The sequence below is a fragment of the Dromiciops gliroides genome, chromosome 5 (genome assembly GCF_019393635.1).
Source record: "Dromiciops gliroides isolate mDroGli1 chromosome 5, mDroGli1.pri, whole genome shotgun sequence".
In the NCBI taxonomy this organism is placed as follows: Eukaryota; Metazoa; Chordata; class Mammalia; order Microbiotheria; family Microbiotheriidae; genus Dromiciops; species Dromiciops gliroides.
The window spans coordinates 209,800,096-209,817,949 of NC_057865.1; the positions used below are offsets into that span (position 1 = coordinate 209,800,096).

Here is a 17,854-nt window from a genome sequence, read left to right on the forward strand (position 1 = left end):
GAGCTGCACCAAGGAGCAGAGATGGGTCCATTTAGCAGGAAGAGCACCCTCCTGAGTGGGATTCTTATGCTGTGATTCTGGATGGCTCCCCTGGAGTGAGCTGGTTTGTGTTGAAGGGCTCAGGGTACACAGAGAATTCTATAGTAATTTGTGTATAGGCACAAGGGATTGGGATAGGTGGAGGGCAGTGTGTATAAGTACAGAGAGAAAAACCAGCTGGTGCTTGACAGGATGTTATTTGTGGGCACACAGCTCTACTAATCTTAAAAAATATTGTTGCCAGTTGTTTTGCCATGAGCATGTTCTATAAGCCAACAGCCTCCCTTAAGGGGGAGACTGTCAATGGTGGTCTCAAGACCACCAGGCCTAATTTTAGGAGCCCCCCTTAAGGGTCTGGGACCTCTTCCTGCCCTGATGAACAGCTTTGTTTTCTTTCAGTTTTTACAACAGAATTCTCTGCAATGCCTTTCTAGGCTAATCCCACCCCCAGGGGCTAAACTTCTCTGGCAACCTGTCAGTCTGGTGGCACATTTTCTTGATGTTTGGAGGTTTTCTGGGAGAATCTGGCTGTGCTTCTTCCTGCTAATCCACTATATTAGCTACACCCTCAACTATCTTGTTTCCTTCACACTATCACTTTTCAATCAGTCTTACTCCTAGAATCAAGTTTTAGTAATCTACCTCCATCACCTATTTTCTTCTTTTCCAATACAACATGATTACCTACACTGATTACTGATAATCTACTTTCCTTTAATTTTTTATTCTATTTTGTATACAAGTAAAATTGTTTACATAATAGCCTATTAAAATGTGTTGACAAAACTTGCTGAAATTAATATTCATTTAATAAACCAACCTTTTCATTTTTTAAAATAAATGTTTATTTCAAGTATGAAAAGTAATGTTTAAACATCCAAATGGTTTTCAATGTAATAAGTAAAAAAACAAGACTTTGGGGAAAAGTTTACAATTCAGTACAAAATTTAACAGTACAAAATGGCACTTTTAACAAAATACTCAAGAATATATTTCAAAAATTCACAATTCAAAAGATCTGCTAATATAGCTTATAAACATAAGAATGTTTTTGCAATTCTAATTAAAGTGTACAAGTAGTTGTTGAGGAACAGCTTTTCCTCAAATTTAAGGATGAATTTTTAACAGCTCTAGTCAGCATTTGAAATATAAAAATAAGAAAAAATCAAACAATTAAAACAATTACTCTGTAATTACATCTGTTTGGTTCAACAATGTAGCAGCTAAAATACTTTATGGTTTTCCTGTTAAGCACAGTTTTCTTTGCATCAATTTCTTTGATCTTTTTCTCAGCAAAGAAACATTGAACTTTCTCCCCATACAAATAAGATGTTTCCAAATGATGTTAAGTCACAAATAAATTTACGAATGGAAAGCCTTCATAATTGTAACAGTGAATCCACTGCCAGCTATGGAATTGAATTTTTAAAAGGAGAAAAGAATAGAATTTAATCAACCCTTGGAAGGAATAGCATTTGGACATTTTCGGTACCACACTAAACTTATCTAACAAAGATCATTACTTTGTAGGACTGTCATCTAGGCTTCTACTTCTTTTCTCCATATATAATTTCTTGTAGGTCTGAAACATTGTTTTGGAGTCTTTTGGTGGGTTTTGAACAGACTTGCATCCATCCACACTCAATGTTCTCTTGTACACTCTTGAATGAGACAGAGCATTGTCATCTAAAGGAAATATATATTACTGTTATTAAAGTCAAGCACCAATGAAGCATGAAATTACTAATTTAACGATAATCAGCTACAATAGTTTCATTTAAAAAGATGTCAATGTAAAGCTCTACCTATGTATAGTCCATTTTATGATTCTCTTTTGATCTTTTCCAACTTCTGTACCTATCTAACCCTACTTTTCTATGAACATAAACCTTAACGTCCCGCTCTATTCTACACTTGTCTAAATTTTATCATGTCAAAATAGATGTAATCATTTAACACTTGATATCCACACTTCAAACCCAAACTCAAAGCTACAATGAATGATTTGTATCTCAATGTCAAGTTTGTTTGTTTCTTATCTGGTTCAGTTCTATGTGTCAGCACCCTCATTTGTCTTGTCAAGGTAGATTTCTGTCTCTCCCTATTTCAAAGTCTCCTAGTCTCAAACTTCCTTACTCTTCTATTTTCCTGTCTTCCTGGCATCTGCATGGCCCTTTCCCTTTATACATCTCTTTCCTTCCACCAAGGTATTGCTATATTTTAATGATTGAATGTCCCTTTTCTAATTCTAATAATGGATTCTAATCCATGACTTCCCTCTTTCAGCCCCATAGATTCCTATCACCACTAAGCTTTGTCTCCAACTCATTCTTTCCCCAAATGTCCCTTCCTTGGCATTCAGTGTCTTGCATTCCTTTTCTTCTCCCAGCCTCTTCCCACATCTTTTTCTAGATTCATAGGTGATAAGATTAAGTTCATAAAATATTAAAGATTACATGCTCAAACCATAACCCAAAAAAAATATGCTCTACAACCTCCAGCTGGTGCTGATCTGCTCCTTTGTATTCTTTCCTTAATTTCTTTCATTCTGTGCCCACATTCCTTCCTTATTTATTTCGCATGTTCCTGCTTGTGTTTGTCAATCTACTTCCTCTTTGCCTCTGTATCTTATACCCTCAGTTTCCCTAGTTTAACTTCTTTCAATTTTTGCCAAATTTGTCTCAAGATTACTCCTCCCTTCTATTTTCTTTAAATTGGTTATTACCTAATTCTAAATCCAGTCAAAATAATGCTATTCTAAGTTTGTTATGCTTTTCTTTACCAACTCCATCTTCTCTTTGGTTCTCTTGCCTCATTTCAGTCTGTTTTATATCTATTTTCTCCCCATTTTGGCATTCCTAATTTTAAGTCTTTTCCCTTCTATGGGAAAAAAATAAGCATTCCCATAACATAGCATAATTTTTTAAAAAACGATTGCACACAGAACTGCAAATGTACAACCTGCTATTCCTTTTTGATTTAAGGTGTTTCCTCTAACAGTACAATCTTAGAGTGAAAGTCTCCAGTGAAGAGGAGCCCATTCCAACCAAACTCCTAGTTCTGACTTCTTACAAGTAATCAGGAATCCAGCTCACCAGTTAACATTCTGCAGGCTTACTCTTCCTTTTTAAAGAATCCCAGCAACTGAAATTTCTTTAGTCCTATGGGCTCTTCTCCTCCACCAAACTATAATTTCTGGATAGCAAAAGCTATGTCTTACTAACTGTTGTTTCCTCCTTGTGCTAGCAGAGGACCTCAACAAATCAACTGATTTCAATAGAAGCTTTTAAGCTTCTTTGTAGAACTGCCACTTTCAAACAGGCAAATCAAAGAAATCCTTTTTGTATACTCATGCATATACACTTGAAATGGATAGGAGAGCAGTCTAAAAAACAAGTGATTAAAGAAAGCATGAGAAATACATTTTTTTTTTCACAGAAAATTGCTATAAAACAAAATGTTTTAATTTTCAATGAAAATTTTGGATAATTTTTAGTATGAGTTGTGGATAATATGGAGAGAGATGGGTAAGTTCACAAACATTTTATAATTAGATCACAGACAGGTGACTGTCACCGAGACAACAGATGCCAATCCAGAAGATGCTCTCTAGTGATTAACATTTACAGTGTGACTTAGATACATGGCAGTCAACCAAATTTCTAGATGACACAAAGCTGGAAAAGACAGCTAACAATTTTAATCGGGCTAAAATGACAGTTTGAAAATGAAATTCAATAGGTCTAAGTGTTAAATCTTATACTTGGTTCTAATAATTAATTATAAAGTGAATATGTAAACAGTGTGACATTATAGTTTTTGTAATCCTATTTGGGTTTTCATGGCAAAGATACTGGAGTGGTTTGCTATTTTCTTCTTCAGATCATTTTACAGAAGACAAAACTGAGGCAAACACGATTAAGTGAATTGTCCAAGGTCATACAGCTAGTAAATGTCTGAGGACAGATATGAACTCAGTCAGGAAGAAGACTCATCTTCCTGACTCAAGGCACTCTATCCACAGCACCACCTAGTGGCCCTATATAGAAAGCTTAAGAGGGATATAAAAACCAAAGGTCTATCACCTGGAAGAGAATTTGTTCTGAGCTTTAGCTCTGAAGGCAAGTAACCTAGTCATGGTACCTAGGTAGAAGATGCAGAAATATTTCAGTAAGATACAAAACAACAATAACAACAAAATCTTCTTTTGAATCAATGAACTTCCTTTGGGAGGAATTAATTCACTATTAATGGAATCTCAAATGTAAACAGGATGGGTCATTTGTTGAGGATTTTGTATAGGGAGTATTCTTACTTAGGTATGGTGTGGGATAGATAATCTATGCCATCCTTTCCATGACAAATGGAAACTGTGAGAGTCCATGATTCTGTGATTATTTAAGTCTCACTCCATGGTATCATGCATCTACTTGCCTTTTATTTGTCTGTTTTTGCTTTCTTTTGTTTAGCTTTCCTTCTTTATATAACTTTAAAAAATTCTGTGTTCCTTTTATGCTCAAAGTTTTCAATTGATGTTTTCAAAACACAATTACATGATCTATCTTGTCTTGCATTTAAATACAAAACTCCAATTTCTGTCTCCACTTTCATTTAAAGCAACAATTCTACTACTTCCAATTTCTTTTTTTCTCCATCAGAACTGTGCTGGAAGCACCATTTTATTCTCATTAAAAATCAGCACTAGATAGGGGAGGAGCAGGGTAGCGAATGAGCCTTACACTCATCAGAATTGGCTCAAAGACCTTGAGTTGGCTCAAGGAGGGAATAACATAACACTCAATTGGGTGGTTCTTTGTCAGGTATAAGGTACTATATGGGTTTATTGTTAGGAAATCTCTTTAAAGTACTATATAAATGGAGTATACTATTTTAAAATGATGAGCAGGATGCTATCAGGAAAACCTGGAAAGATCTACATGAGCTGATGTGATGTGAAATGTACTGTATACAAAAATAACAGCAATACTTTAAGATGATCTGAGTACAGGCAATGTGTCACCTTTATCTTTGACTGCTTCTGTTTTCCTTTTCTTCTGTGGAATACATTTTAACCAGTCTTCTTTTGTACTTTTTATACCTGCAAATGATCAAACTGTCATTTTAATATATCTTAATTTGTAAATATTTCTAAGTGCTAAAAGAACTATATTTGAAGTAGAAAAGTTGTTTTGTATACACAGAGGCAGAAAAGCATTTTATAGAACTAAAAACAATATTAATCTTTATGACTTAAGTGGTGTCAAGGAGAACATATTCTTATATAAAGTACTTTCTCTTTTGTAGTAAATACTCAAAAAATAGCTTGCCAAATGGAAGAAGTTTTCTTTCCCCTCTCTGAAAAAAGAAAAATGACCATACTCGACAAAGACCAAAGCGACAATGTGAGAGTACTACTAGATGACAGCAAAATTCTCTTTTGAGCATGAAGAGAACAAATATTTCTATAGTTTTTTGGTAACTTGATTTGAGTTGATTGGACTATAAAGTTTAATTTTAATATTTTAATGAGATATAGACTACTTCAAAATGCACAAAAGCAGTACAAAGTATGGAATGGTGTATGCCTGTCCTATGATAAATAATAAATTTTAAAAAAAAGGAATAATTTCCCTTGCTAATTTTTCTTTTTAATACAATGCATATCTCTTAGTAATTGGCATATTGGACAGCTAGGTGGCTCAGTGGATAGAGCAACGGCCCTGGAGTCAGGAGTACCTGAGTTCAAATCCGGCCTCAGATACTTAACACTTAATAGCTGTGTGACCCTGGGCAAGTCACTTTACCCCAAATGCCTCACTAAAAAAAAAAAAAAGTAATTGGCATATTGAAACTTTTACATACTATTTCATGTAATATTGATGAGAACTTTATTTTCAGAATTCTGAGGCATTAGTTTTTTAACATGGGGAAATAAGAAATATATAAATGAAGAAATGGAGATGGGAAACAATAATCAAAGATCAATTTTAGTTGCTATCAGAATGTTTTAAACATGAACTGAAAAGCACAACTAATTATGGTATTGATATTAGGTTTATAAAAATAATAACTGATAGTTATATAGTACTTTGGGGATTGCAAAATGATTATACATTATGCCACTTGAACCTCATAATAGCTTTATGAGATAACTATTAGCTATTATGCACATTTTATAGATAATGAAACAGAGTTAAAGGCCTGGTCCACTGTCACAAAGCAAGTTAACTGTCCTTGGCAGGATCTGAACCCAGGTCTCTAATGACTCCAAGTCCAGCACTCTTTCCACTACATAAGTGATGTTTTTCAACTATAATCAAATTCTCTAAAACTGAATCATCACCTTATAGAAACAATCAGCTTTTGTTTGTTTTTTGATGAGGCAATTGGGGTTAAGCAACTTGCCTAGGGTCACACAGCTAGTAAGTGTTAAGTGTCTGAGGCTGAATTTGAACTCAGGTCCTCCTGACTCCAGGGCCGGTGCTTTATCCACTGTGCCACCTAGCTGCCCCCAACAATCAGCTTTTAAAACATGCCATACCTTGTACAGGAACTTGCTCCTTCCTGGGAAAAGACTTAAAATCTGTTTTTTCTTCACTGTTTCCATTCTTAAACAGTTCTTCTGGACATAACTTAAATTCCAGCATTCTTGGTTTTCCAAATTTATTCTTCTCAAGTGAAAATGAATCTTGGTTGGACTCATTACCACTTTTAAGTTGCTTTACAGAACTCCTGGGTGAACAGTCTAATTTTGTTAGGCAAATACTTTCTTGTGCAGTGCGTTTAAATGCAACTCTGTTCAAATAAAGTTTTTTTTGTTCCTTTTGATCCTTTCCTTGGAGAGGAATTTGGTTATATTTGTTAACTTTTCTGTTTAAAACAACAACATTATCAAGCTGTTTTTCGCCAACTTTTTCTTGCACATTCCTTGCAATGCCACACATTTTGGACTCTTTTGAATGATGGATCTTGTTTCTGTGAGACTTAGTGGCTTTATTATGGTGTGTTAGATTGTCTGATGATCTTTTATATTTCCTTACATTGTGTGCCTCATTTGATTTTGCACAGTTAACCAGTTTTATAGTGAGTTTGTTGCGCCACACACCTTCAGAAACATGTGGCCTATTTTTTTTAAATTTCTCACTTTCATGCCTTTGTTTTAAGTCTCCTTTACCATGTCTTTGCTTTAAGTCTCCACTACCAATCTTTTCTTTTTGCTTTGGCCTCTGAAAATAATCTTGAGAAGAAAGAACTTTATTAATTTTACATATACTACTGTTAGACTTGGAAGAGTTTAAGTTCACATTTGAAGTGTTCATTATACTCTGGTGGATATTTGTTTCCAAGTTTGTGGACTTTGCATCTGTAGACCCTTTTTCTTCAGAAGAATTTTCTTCATTCATGTTTGAAAGAGACTCACACAATTTAGACCCATTTACTATACATGTTTTCTGTTCTAGCTCATATTTTTTCTTTTTCTGCTCTGTATTAGATACATTAGGTTGTTCCAACTTGCATTTTGGAGTTTTAAATTTTGAGCAACCTGACTGAAATTTCCGCTTTAATTTCTCTGTTGATATCAAATCTCTTGAAGAACATTCCTTCTTAATAAATTCTTTGTTTTTAATTGACCAAAAATGTGATTTTTTCTTTTCTCCATTTAAAGGGATTAAATTTCTTGCCTTAAGTATCTTCTGTGGATTTTCTTGAGAATTTCTTTCATTATATTTTACCATTTTGTTACTTGAAGAAAAACTAGGTTTATCTTTCTCTATGGCCTTTGGTGAGCATTTTATTTCATCTTTTTCCATTTCAAGCAAAGTTCTTTTCTCTTCAGGATATGCCAGAGAATTCTCCAAGTTATTCTTTAATGGACTATTAATTTTTGTAGCAAGGATGGTCCTATCAGTAGCTGGGTCTCCTTTATAACTCAGGCTTTCTGAAAGTGAACTCTGGCCATCAAGCTTCTCTTCTGTTGTAATGGCCTTTCTAGAATTACACAAACATTGGGGCACTCCATCATAAACTGTAGATAGCCAACCTAATGCACAGCAATGAGCATCATCTTTTCCTGTAGAGGAATCCTGTTTGACATCTCTTTTAGCTTTTATATCTGAAACATCTCTTTTAGCTTTTATATCTGAACCACAATGATTCTGCAATTTTGTTATCGATTCCTTTTTCTGAGAATTTTCCAGTTTGTCTGGTTTGTCATCTCCCTTGCAGATCTCTTTATTCTCTTTAGGGAACAATTCTTTCATGTGCTTTGAGCTCAACATTGTAATTTTAATTTGATTTACTGGATCTTCAGAGTCACAACTGCTTTTGATGCCAGTTTCTTTATCTTTAATAACTGGGTCCATGGTTAGTTGCAGTGACGAATTTTTATTTTTTGTTGGCATAATACTGTGCATGTCTGTACTTTCAATACCATAAGGAAATTCTTCTACAAGTTCAGACAACTGGTCATCTAGGTATTTCACAGATACTGCCTCATCAAAAATAACCTCGCTCTCTGCTTGTTCAATATTTTGGATTATACAAGTTGAAGGCTCTTTGGTGAAATGTGTATTAGATACATTAGCAATTTCTTTAGAATTAAGAACTGGCTGATCATCAGTAGATGAGCAACATTTATTACTAACAACTTCTGTCTTCTCAATATTTTGTTCTAAATTTTTTTGCTGTAAAATCCTGTCATTTGTTTCACAATCCTTTAATTCTGAAGTCCCCAATGATTCTGTTCTATCAGATATTTTAGGCTGGGCATTAGTAATTTCCAGCAAATGCTGCTCTTTCAAATTACTCACAGATTCAATCTCAGTCTGGTTCAGTTGTTCTTTAAGCTGAGCATTGTCAATCACGGTGCTGTCTGGTAAAGAATTTTTATCAACCTGTGTCGAAGGGACAGAGCTGAACATATTGGCTATTTGGGAATTATAAAACACATCACCTTCTACAAGAGAACAGACACTGGCAATTTGTAACAAGTCATCACTCATTGGAGTATCAGTCACCAAATGCATTGGTATTTGCTGGTCCTTGTTTTGTTCTACACCTTGTCTTGAGTTTGCATTGTTGGAAGAACAGATGTCCTTTTCTAAATGTGATAGGTGTGGTTCTGACTTGCCTGGTTTTTCTTTCATTCTTTCAGGTGAAAATTTTGAATTTGTGTTTGAATGTATTATTCCATCAGCTGGTTTAATGCCTTGTAATTTGGAATCAAACTTATTAATCAGTGCAAAATTATTTGTTGAATCAGAAGTTCTTTTAACATTTGATGAATCGATTGCTTTTTCTTTAACTTGGTCTTGTAAACTACATACACTGCCTTCTTGAATAACCGGGAACACCGATTCTAATGAAGATTTAGTTGGCTTTAGTGGTTGACCACCTGATGGTTTTATCTCGGAAAGGATTAAAGGTGAAACAACAGCAATTTGAAGTTCAATACCCTTTGATAAATTTAAATTTCCAGATTCATGTTTGTGCCCAATAGGAACACTTAAAATTGGCAAAACTGTTTCATTTATGTTTCTTATAGCTGTAGGAGATGTCATTCCATCCGATACTTTGTTTTTTCCTAATTTGTCACACTTTTGAATGTTAGTGGATTCTGATGGTGTTTTTCTCCACAATGCAAGACATGCTGTTAGCTCTTCCATGGAATAATTATTATCCTTTGTGCAAGATTTCTCATTAAGCAAAACTGAAGTCCTATCTTTCAATTTAATAGAATTATCTAAACCATTTGCATTTGCAACAGTAGTCACTGGAATTTCTGTGTTTTTGGATTGTGACTGAGTACTAGCGACTTCCATTTTTTGTTTTACTTCTGAACGGATAGATTTATTACAATCTTGCACATTTTCACTCACAACTTTTACTGATGTTTCTGGATTCATTATTTTGGGGGTAAAATCTAAAGTTGTATTGTTGCTTTTAAGGAGTTGAGAAAGAATTTTGTAATTGTCTTCTTTATTTTTCAAAGCTTTTTGTCCTTGTTGGGCAGCAGAAATTTTAATCATATCATTGGATAATTGTTGAGGTCTGTCACCTTTATTAAAATCTAAGGGGGTCTGATTTGATAGTGTGTGTGCAGGATTAATAGCTGATTGGATTTTCTGACACACTGGGGAGGTTTCCTGCAAAGGAGTATTCATGTGCTCTGTTTGCAATTTTCCGGAAGAGGCAGAATTTGGCAAAACTGAATTGCCTTGGTTAATCTGTCTGCTACAATCTACTTCTTTAATAGTAGTGTTTGTTGGGCTGTTAGTTTTATTTGTATCTTCTGTAGATTGCATTACTGTTAGTGACTGATGCTCTGAATTAACTGACATTAACTGTGGAAAAGACTGACTCTTAGAAGGAAGCTGCAGAGACACAGCAGGATTCTGTGGCAAGGAAGAATTAAGTGTTTTGTCCTGGCTTACAGAAAGAAAGGATTTTTTAATTTTAATTTCTTTTGCTAATTTCAAAAATTCAGTTTTCATTGCCAGTAATTTTTTTATATCCTTAAATAAGCCTTCTTTTGTTATCTTGGAATTACTTTCATTTGATATATCAATTTCTGAATTAACTGAATGACCACCTTCTTTATGAGAACCACTACCTCTTACAAAAGAACTATCTTCCCTGAGAGAACCACTACCTTTCCCAAGAAAACCACTAGTTTCTCCAAGAGACTGACTATTTATCTGGTTGCTTGGTCCTGGGATTCTGCTCACTAACTCAGAAGATGCATCACAAAGACTTGTTCTCATTTGTTTATTTTTATAGTGAGGTATTCCACCAACTGCAAAAGAATTTCCTGGTTCATTAAAAGCATAGTTTGTTTCAACATTCAGTTTCTGATGGCCATTGTCATTAGTGTTCTGCCACTGTTGACAATCTCTTCCAAAACCTCTTTTTGTTTCAGAAAGATGTGCTTGTTGAGTATGTAAAACTTCATTAGATGGATTTGGAGCTAAATACTGACTATTTTTTTGAAATGGTGGGATTAGTCTACAGTAGTAATTGGGAAGATTTCTATTACTGGTCTCAGTAACTGTACTAACAGCTGCATACTGACGTGACTGTACCATTGGATATGGTGGTAGAGGTGCTGCAGCAGCTACACTAGGGTTTAAAAGTTGATTATTTGTAACCTGTAATGGTGTAGCTGAAATAGCAGATTGTTTTTGAATGTTTGTATGAGATAAATTGGTTACTACACCTCTTTGCGAATCAAGATACTGATTTGGTTGATGAAAGGGCACAGTTAGTCCATTGGATGTACAGGGTGGTACCCAACCAACTTGCTGTTCTGCTGAGTATAAATTAGATCCTTGATTTCCTGGATACAATGCAGGAACTTTTGAAGGATTAGATGACAGCATCTGTAGGTGCATAGTATAGGTATTTGAGGAGACATACTGGTCCTGAGATTTATGTGCATTATGTACACTACCTCCGACACTAGATGCTGCACCAGGTAATCCTCTGCTAAAAAAGATAGAATCACTTACTGAAGAACTTAACCAAGAGTTTCTTGAAGCTCCAAGTGATCTATGTGAACGCTGATCTGCTTGATTTGGTACTTCTTTCAACTGTGAAAAATGAATTCTTTCAGTGGAAGTTTCTGGGATGACAACTACCCTACTAGATATATCTGGATGAGAAGCTTGCTGAGGATTCTGAGGATTTTCAATATTTTGATACTGCAATGATTGTAAAGTTGCATTTTTATTGTTAGGGCAAACAAATGCCTCCTGATTATTTCTAGAATAGTTACAAGAACTCTGAGGTATTAAGGTATGTGGACTTAAGGCTTTTCTCAAAAAACTTGACTGACTTTCTAAAAAGGATGGAAGAGCAGCATTATCTTCTGGTTTGATATTCCAGTCCATTATTCTTTTGAAGATGTACCAGTATAGTCCACATCAGTTTTTTTAAAAGTCAGTAATCTGAAAAACAAGTAAAACATTATTATTTTTCCAGTAATTGTTCTTTAATGAGCTTATCTGACAAGAAACTACAATTTCTAGAAAAAAACTGGTTGACAAAAGCACCCAACTTTTGTCGACTATTTCCACCATTTTCTCTATCATAGAATCCTGAAACTTGTTTTGTGAAGGAATAAAGGTTGCAGGGGAAAGAGGCTGACAATAAAGAAAAAAATATTCAGTCCTGTTAAAGGACAAATAAAAGCTAAATGTCACTTTAAAGAAGTTCCACAGAATATTAAATTTATTACTTTTTAAAAAGGTCCTGACACAAAAGTTAATTCAGTGCATCTTCACAGTATAGATGTCATGTCTATTAGGGAAGAAATGAAATACACTACATTGGTTTGTGCCTGAATACGGTGCAAGGAAGAACAATGTCTATAGCAGGAGCAAGGGCATAAGATGCAAGCAAGTTCTTCCACAATCCTGAGTAGAAGCAAATCTTTTAGGCTTTTACAGTGGATTGTGAAGCTAGACAGGAAAAGGTTAGGATTTGAGTCAGTGGAAGAACAATGTCTACATTGCAACTGAAAACATTCTAGAAACAAGTAACAAGTAAAAGTGATTACAATAAATTGAACAAATGTTTCTCACTGTTAGGCTTAGAGAAAGCAAATTCACTTAGATGAGATAGTATCCCATGAGTCTTCAGGTTCACATGAGCTCAGTCTATTTAATTCTACTTCTGTACCAGAGGTAATCAAACATTTTGCCATGTGATACCCACAATACTCTTGAATTCAGTCTGAATCAGATTAAAATGTGAATGGGAAATATTTAACAAATTAAAAATCAATATGCAGCCCACAGAGGATTCTTATATATATAGTTTAGTGGTCTCCATTTCTATCTAAATTCGACATTATTGTTTGATACTATTCACATTAACAAAGACAAAACCCCAAGTAAGACTGATTTTACAAATTGTCCTTGCTACCCCTTCTATATAGCAAGCATTACTTTCAAGACAGCATTTATAAGGTTTTTATTTAACCCTGCTCCATTAACATGTCCCTATTGCACTATCCTTGAGAGGTTTTAAACAGGGATGCAGGATCTCAGAAAAGAACAAGGTTAACTAATGTCACACAAGTGAGAAGAGAAGGCATCATAACAATTGCTAGTCTTAATATAAACATATAACTCATAAGTGTTTAATAAATGCTTTTCCATTAATTCCTTCTGTATATACAGAAATATTCATGGTTTTTCATTTGTCAAATGCAAAGTAACCCCCCCCCCTACCACCACCACCTTTCTAGGGGAAAAAAAATCTCTCAGGCATCTACTAATTTCCCGATGTAGCATGGAGATTTTTAAGGAGATAGAAACAAGATTTCCCAAACAGATCCTTGGCTTAGCAAATGGCTAGCAACTTTAATTTCCAAGGGTTATAGATCATGAGGCCAGATGCTAATGCACATCTAGAATCAAGAAATAGAGAACTGAAGATATTTCTGTTTTTTAAAAGAAGACCCTCAACAGTTGATATGTATATTTCTAAATTCTATGAATGTTGCCATTTGAAACTTTAGGTAATTTCTTTTACCTGATTTTTAAGATGTCTTCCTCTGCACATTTAATAGCTGATGGAATCCTTTTATTAGATTTCACTCAATTCTGAAGCTGCCAAAATTAAAGTTTAATATGTGAGTTCTGATTTGAAAGGCCAATTGATGTGAATCTCATAGAAATCAAAATAATAACAGCATCCATAAATCATGTACATTTCCCATACCATACCACCTTTTTTTTGGCCTTTTAAATAAATGTCAATTTTTAATTAGGAACTTTCTACCAAGACAAGCACTTCCATATACAAAAGCAGATCAGAAAAAGTCAATTTGCCTGTGCAGTCCACAAATTGGCATGTGATATTACTCGTTGCTCCCTCCAAGTAGACAACAAATTTAACACATTATATTTTCAATGCTTGTCTATGTTTTCTACTGACCTTCCCAAGTTCCCTTTTGAACATATTAAATGTGCTTCAAAGGTTCTTTCACTTTTTCCCTCATTTTGAAAATGCTATCAGCCTTTTCTCATTCCCTACCCCCCCTCAAAAAAGCCCAAAATTCCTTGTCTCAAATATGCAATCAAGCAAAACAAAAAACATAAGCCATTACTAAAAATATGTCTCATTCTGCATCCTATGTTAATTACCTCACTGTTATATTGTGGGTACCATATTTCACTAGCTAGCTGGTGAAATGGTGGTGGGTATCAATTGGACTTAAGTCTTAGAAAGTTGTTTTTCTAGACTCCAGGCCGCCTCCCAGACTCATCCATATCCCCACCAGTACCCTCCCCACCAAACCAGAGCAGTGACAGCAGTGTTTAGGAGTCTTCCATCCTCTATCAAAATGGGATTTTTCCCCCAAACATATGAATGAAAATATGAAACAGCAACAGAAATTTATGCTCATGAATGCTCGACTTCAGATGGAAAGACAATTAACAATGCAAAACAAAATGAGGGAAAGGCAGATGGCTATGCAGATTAAGCAATCTGAGAATTCCTCAAATATTTTGGACATTTTATAGCATTGCTACCATTGGTCTCACAGCTGGAGCAATTAAAAAAAAGAAACCAGGCCTCTTCCTCCCTATCATTCCATTAAGTTTTATCCTTGCTTATCAATATGACATGGGCTATGGAACCCTTCTGCAGTGGATGAAAGATGAAGCAGAGAACATTCTGGATGAAGAAAATAGCAAGCTGCAGCTGCCAAGAGGAATGATCACTTCTGAAACTGTGGAGAAATCCAGAAAAGCTCAGAGGAAGTTCTTCATAGAAAAATGAAGGTGGCTTCACTAGGCAGTACTCAAAGCACAAAATAACTTGGTAGAATCACAGGGTTTTCTAATTTTTTAAATGGTACCGATAGTTTGGATATAGTGTGGTTTTAAAAAAAGAAATAATAATAATTAAGATCTATTATGTCTATAAAAAAAGAAAGTTGTTTTTCTTTTGCAATGTTACTGTATAAAATGTTCTCTGGGTTCTGATCATTCTATTTTGCATCAGGTCATACTACTTTTCCCATGTCTGACTACAACTAACTATACCATTTGCCATTTCTTATGTCACAATAAAATTCAAATACCATGATTTGTTTAGTCATTCCCAATGGATGAGTACTCCCTTTTAGTTCTGAGTTGTTACCCCCCAAAAGTGCTATTATGAATACTTTTGTTCCTGTAGGCCCTTTACTTCTTTCTTTGATCTGTTACATGCCTAATAATGACATAGGTGAATCAAAAGGTAATGACCTTATTGTTTATAGTTTGAAATTAATTTTCAGAAAGGCTGGTACTGATAGTTTCAATAAGAGTATATCAGTATGGCTTTCTTCCCACTGCCTTTCATCTACTGTGGATATACAAATCTATGTGAGTATAGTCTGTATCCATTTATCTTGGATTTCAGACCTTTTTCAGAGAAACTAGATACAAAGATTTTCCTCCCTCCAGTTTGGTGTTGTGGGGACTATATTGGCACAGGTTAACAAAATATAGCATGATTACTGTACTTAAGCAACATCCTCTGGGTCCCCAGCGGCATGACTTCAGGACTGTAGCCAAGATACACAAAAACAAGATTTACAAGAAACAAACATATGATTAAATAGAATGCGCTAACAGTGTTTCAGGTGAACTAGCTGAAAAATTATCTTGTTCCTGAAATTCATCATTGTGAAAGTTCTAATGTTACATTGTTTAAGTTTGTTCCACTGGCATAGATATGCTGACTGGCTGCATGTATATATACTCAGTGTCCAGTGATTAAACTTTCTTGTGCATGGCTTGAGACCCCTGCCCTGATCTTCCTCATTTGTGACTCCGGCATGGTGTTTCCCTTCAATTTTTAAAGTTTTATCTATTAAAAAATTTTAGTGTCCAAAATTACCTATTTAATTTTGTGTGATTTCGATGCCTTCTTTTTTGGTCATGAACTCTTCACCTTTTCCATGATTAAAATTATTTCCTTCCTTGCAACTCATTTGTTTATAATATAAGCTAAATAAACATATCTAAGTCCTGTATACATTGGGAATTTATCTTGATATATGATGTTTGTCTAAACCTAATTTCAGCCAGACTGCTTTCCTGTTTTCCTAGAAGTTTTTCATTGAATAGTGATACCTTGCTCCAGTACTTGGGTCTTTAGGGCTATTCGATACTATGCTATACTTTGTTGTTGTTTTTTATGTTACATCTGGGGCAGCTAGGTGGCACTGTGGATAGAGCACTGGCCCTAAAGTTGGGAGGACTTGAGTTCAAATTTCACCTCAGACACCTGCTGTGTGACCCTGGGCAAGTCACTTAACTCCAACTGCCTTAAAAAACACCCAGGGCCATCTCCATTCATCTTGTTGTATATCTCTCCACTGGATTTGGAGGGCTCTGGAGGAGATAATGAGGTTGGTGACCTTGCACTGCTCTCCTTCACTTAAATCCAATTAAGTGCAAGTCATGCCATCATCTCAAAGTCATGGTCCTCTAACATGTTACACCCCCCTTCACCTTTAGAATAAATCATAGAGGGGCATTAGGATGTTAAATAAGGGGTTCTTCATCCAAGATCCATGAGCTTAGTTTTTTAAAAACATGTTTATATTGTATTTTTAAATAATTGGCTTCCTTTGTGATTCTATATATTATTTTATGCATTTAAAAACATTATTCTGTGGGGCAGCTAAGTGGTGCAGTGGATGAAGCACCAGCCCTGGATTCGGGAGGACCTGAGTTCAAATCCGACCTCAGACACTTGACACTTACTAGCTGTGTGACCCAGGGCAAGTCACTTAAACCTCATTGCCCTGCAAAAAAACAAAAAGATAAAGGAGATGATAAGGGGAAAAATATTTGCATCAAACATCACTAGGCTGATCTACAATATGTTTGGGCAACTGACAAAAATCTAACACTAAAATCCATTCTCTAATAAATAAGTAACCAAAGAACAGGCTGTTTTCAAAAGAATTGAAAACCACTGACTACATGAAAAAATGCTCTAAGTTACTAATTTTTTTTTTTTTTTGCGGGGCAATGGGGGTTAAGTGACTTGTCCAGGGTCACACAGCTAGTAAGTGTCAAGTGTCTGAGGACGGATTTGAACTCAGGTACTCCTGAATCCAGGGCCGGTGCTTTATCTACTGCGCCACCTAGCCGCCCCTAAGTTACTATTAATAAGAAAAAATTCCCATATACTTACTACCACGGATGAAGGATGTAATCACCTTATGTTGGAAGGGTTGTGGTAGATACATTTTTGATACAGATGTGAATTGCTCTTACTGATTTTGAAAAGCAATTTGGAGTCATGTGTAGAAAAAGTACTCTTTGATCCACACTGACTCTAAGATGTGTTCCACAAGGATAATGGCTAGAAATCTGGGAAATTGTATGATGATCAAGAAGTAAACAGAATCAGTGCACAATAAATACAGCAAATGAAAATGCTGAAAGGAAGTTGAATACTAATGATGATGAATCTTAGCTCCAGAGAAGAGATGAAGTAACACCTTCCTTTGGTTGTGGAATAATTGCTTCCATTATGGAATTCCATCATTATATAGGTTCTTTTCACTCACTGCTTTTCTATACTTTAAAAATCTTTATTACAAAGGATAGGGAAGATTGGAAAAGATTCATCAATAAAAATTTTAATAATTATTCAAATATGTGAATAAAAAAAGTTTAAAGTTCATTGCAAAAAAACAAGAAGAGGGCAGCTAGGTGGCGCAGTGGATAAAGCACCGGCCCTGGATTCAGGAATACCTGAGTTCAAATCCGGCCTCAGACACTTAACACTTACTAGCTGT

At 35.1% G+C, this 17,854-nt stretch overlaps 1 protein-coding gene and 1 pseudogene across 3 annotated transcripts in view; one reads left to right on the forward strand and one right to left on the reverse strand.

Annotated features, from left to right (window-relative positions):
- Positions 1–923: 923 nt before the first annotated feature.
- RESF1 (retroelement silencing factor 1) overlaps positions 924–17,854 on the reverse strand; it is a 45,219-nt gene continuing 28,288 nt past the window's right edge. For 2 of the 3 annotated variants that reach the window (XM_043966458.1, XM_043966459.1), the window contains exons 3-6: positions 13,576–13,652; positions 6,581–11,984; positions 5,060–5,137; positions 924–1,725 (exon numbers count right to left, since the gene is read on the reverse strand). In XM_043966458.1, the coding sequence (XP_043822393.1) occupies positions 1,559–1,725; positions 5,060–5,137; positions 6,581–11,927 (5,592 nt within the window). In that variant the 5' untranslated portion in view covers positions 11,928–11,984; positions 13,576–13,652 and the 3' untranslated portion in view covers positions 924–1,558. Of the gene's footprint in view, positions 1,726–4,124; positions 4,183–5,059; positions 5,138–6,580; positions 11,985–13,575; positions 13,653–17,854 lie in introns of all 3 variants that reach the window. The other variant, XM_043966460.1, reaches the window with a different exon arrangement.
- LOC122728923 lies at positions 13,075–14,829 on the forward strand (annotated as a pseudogene).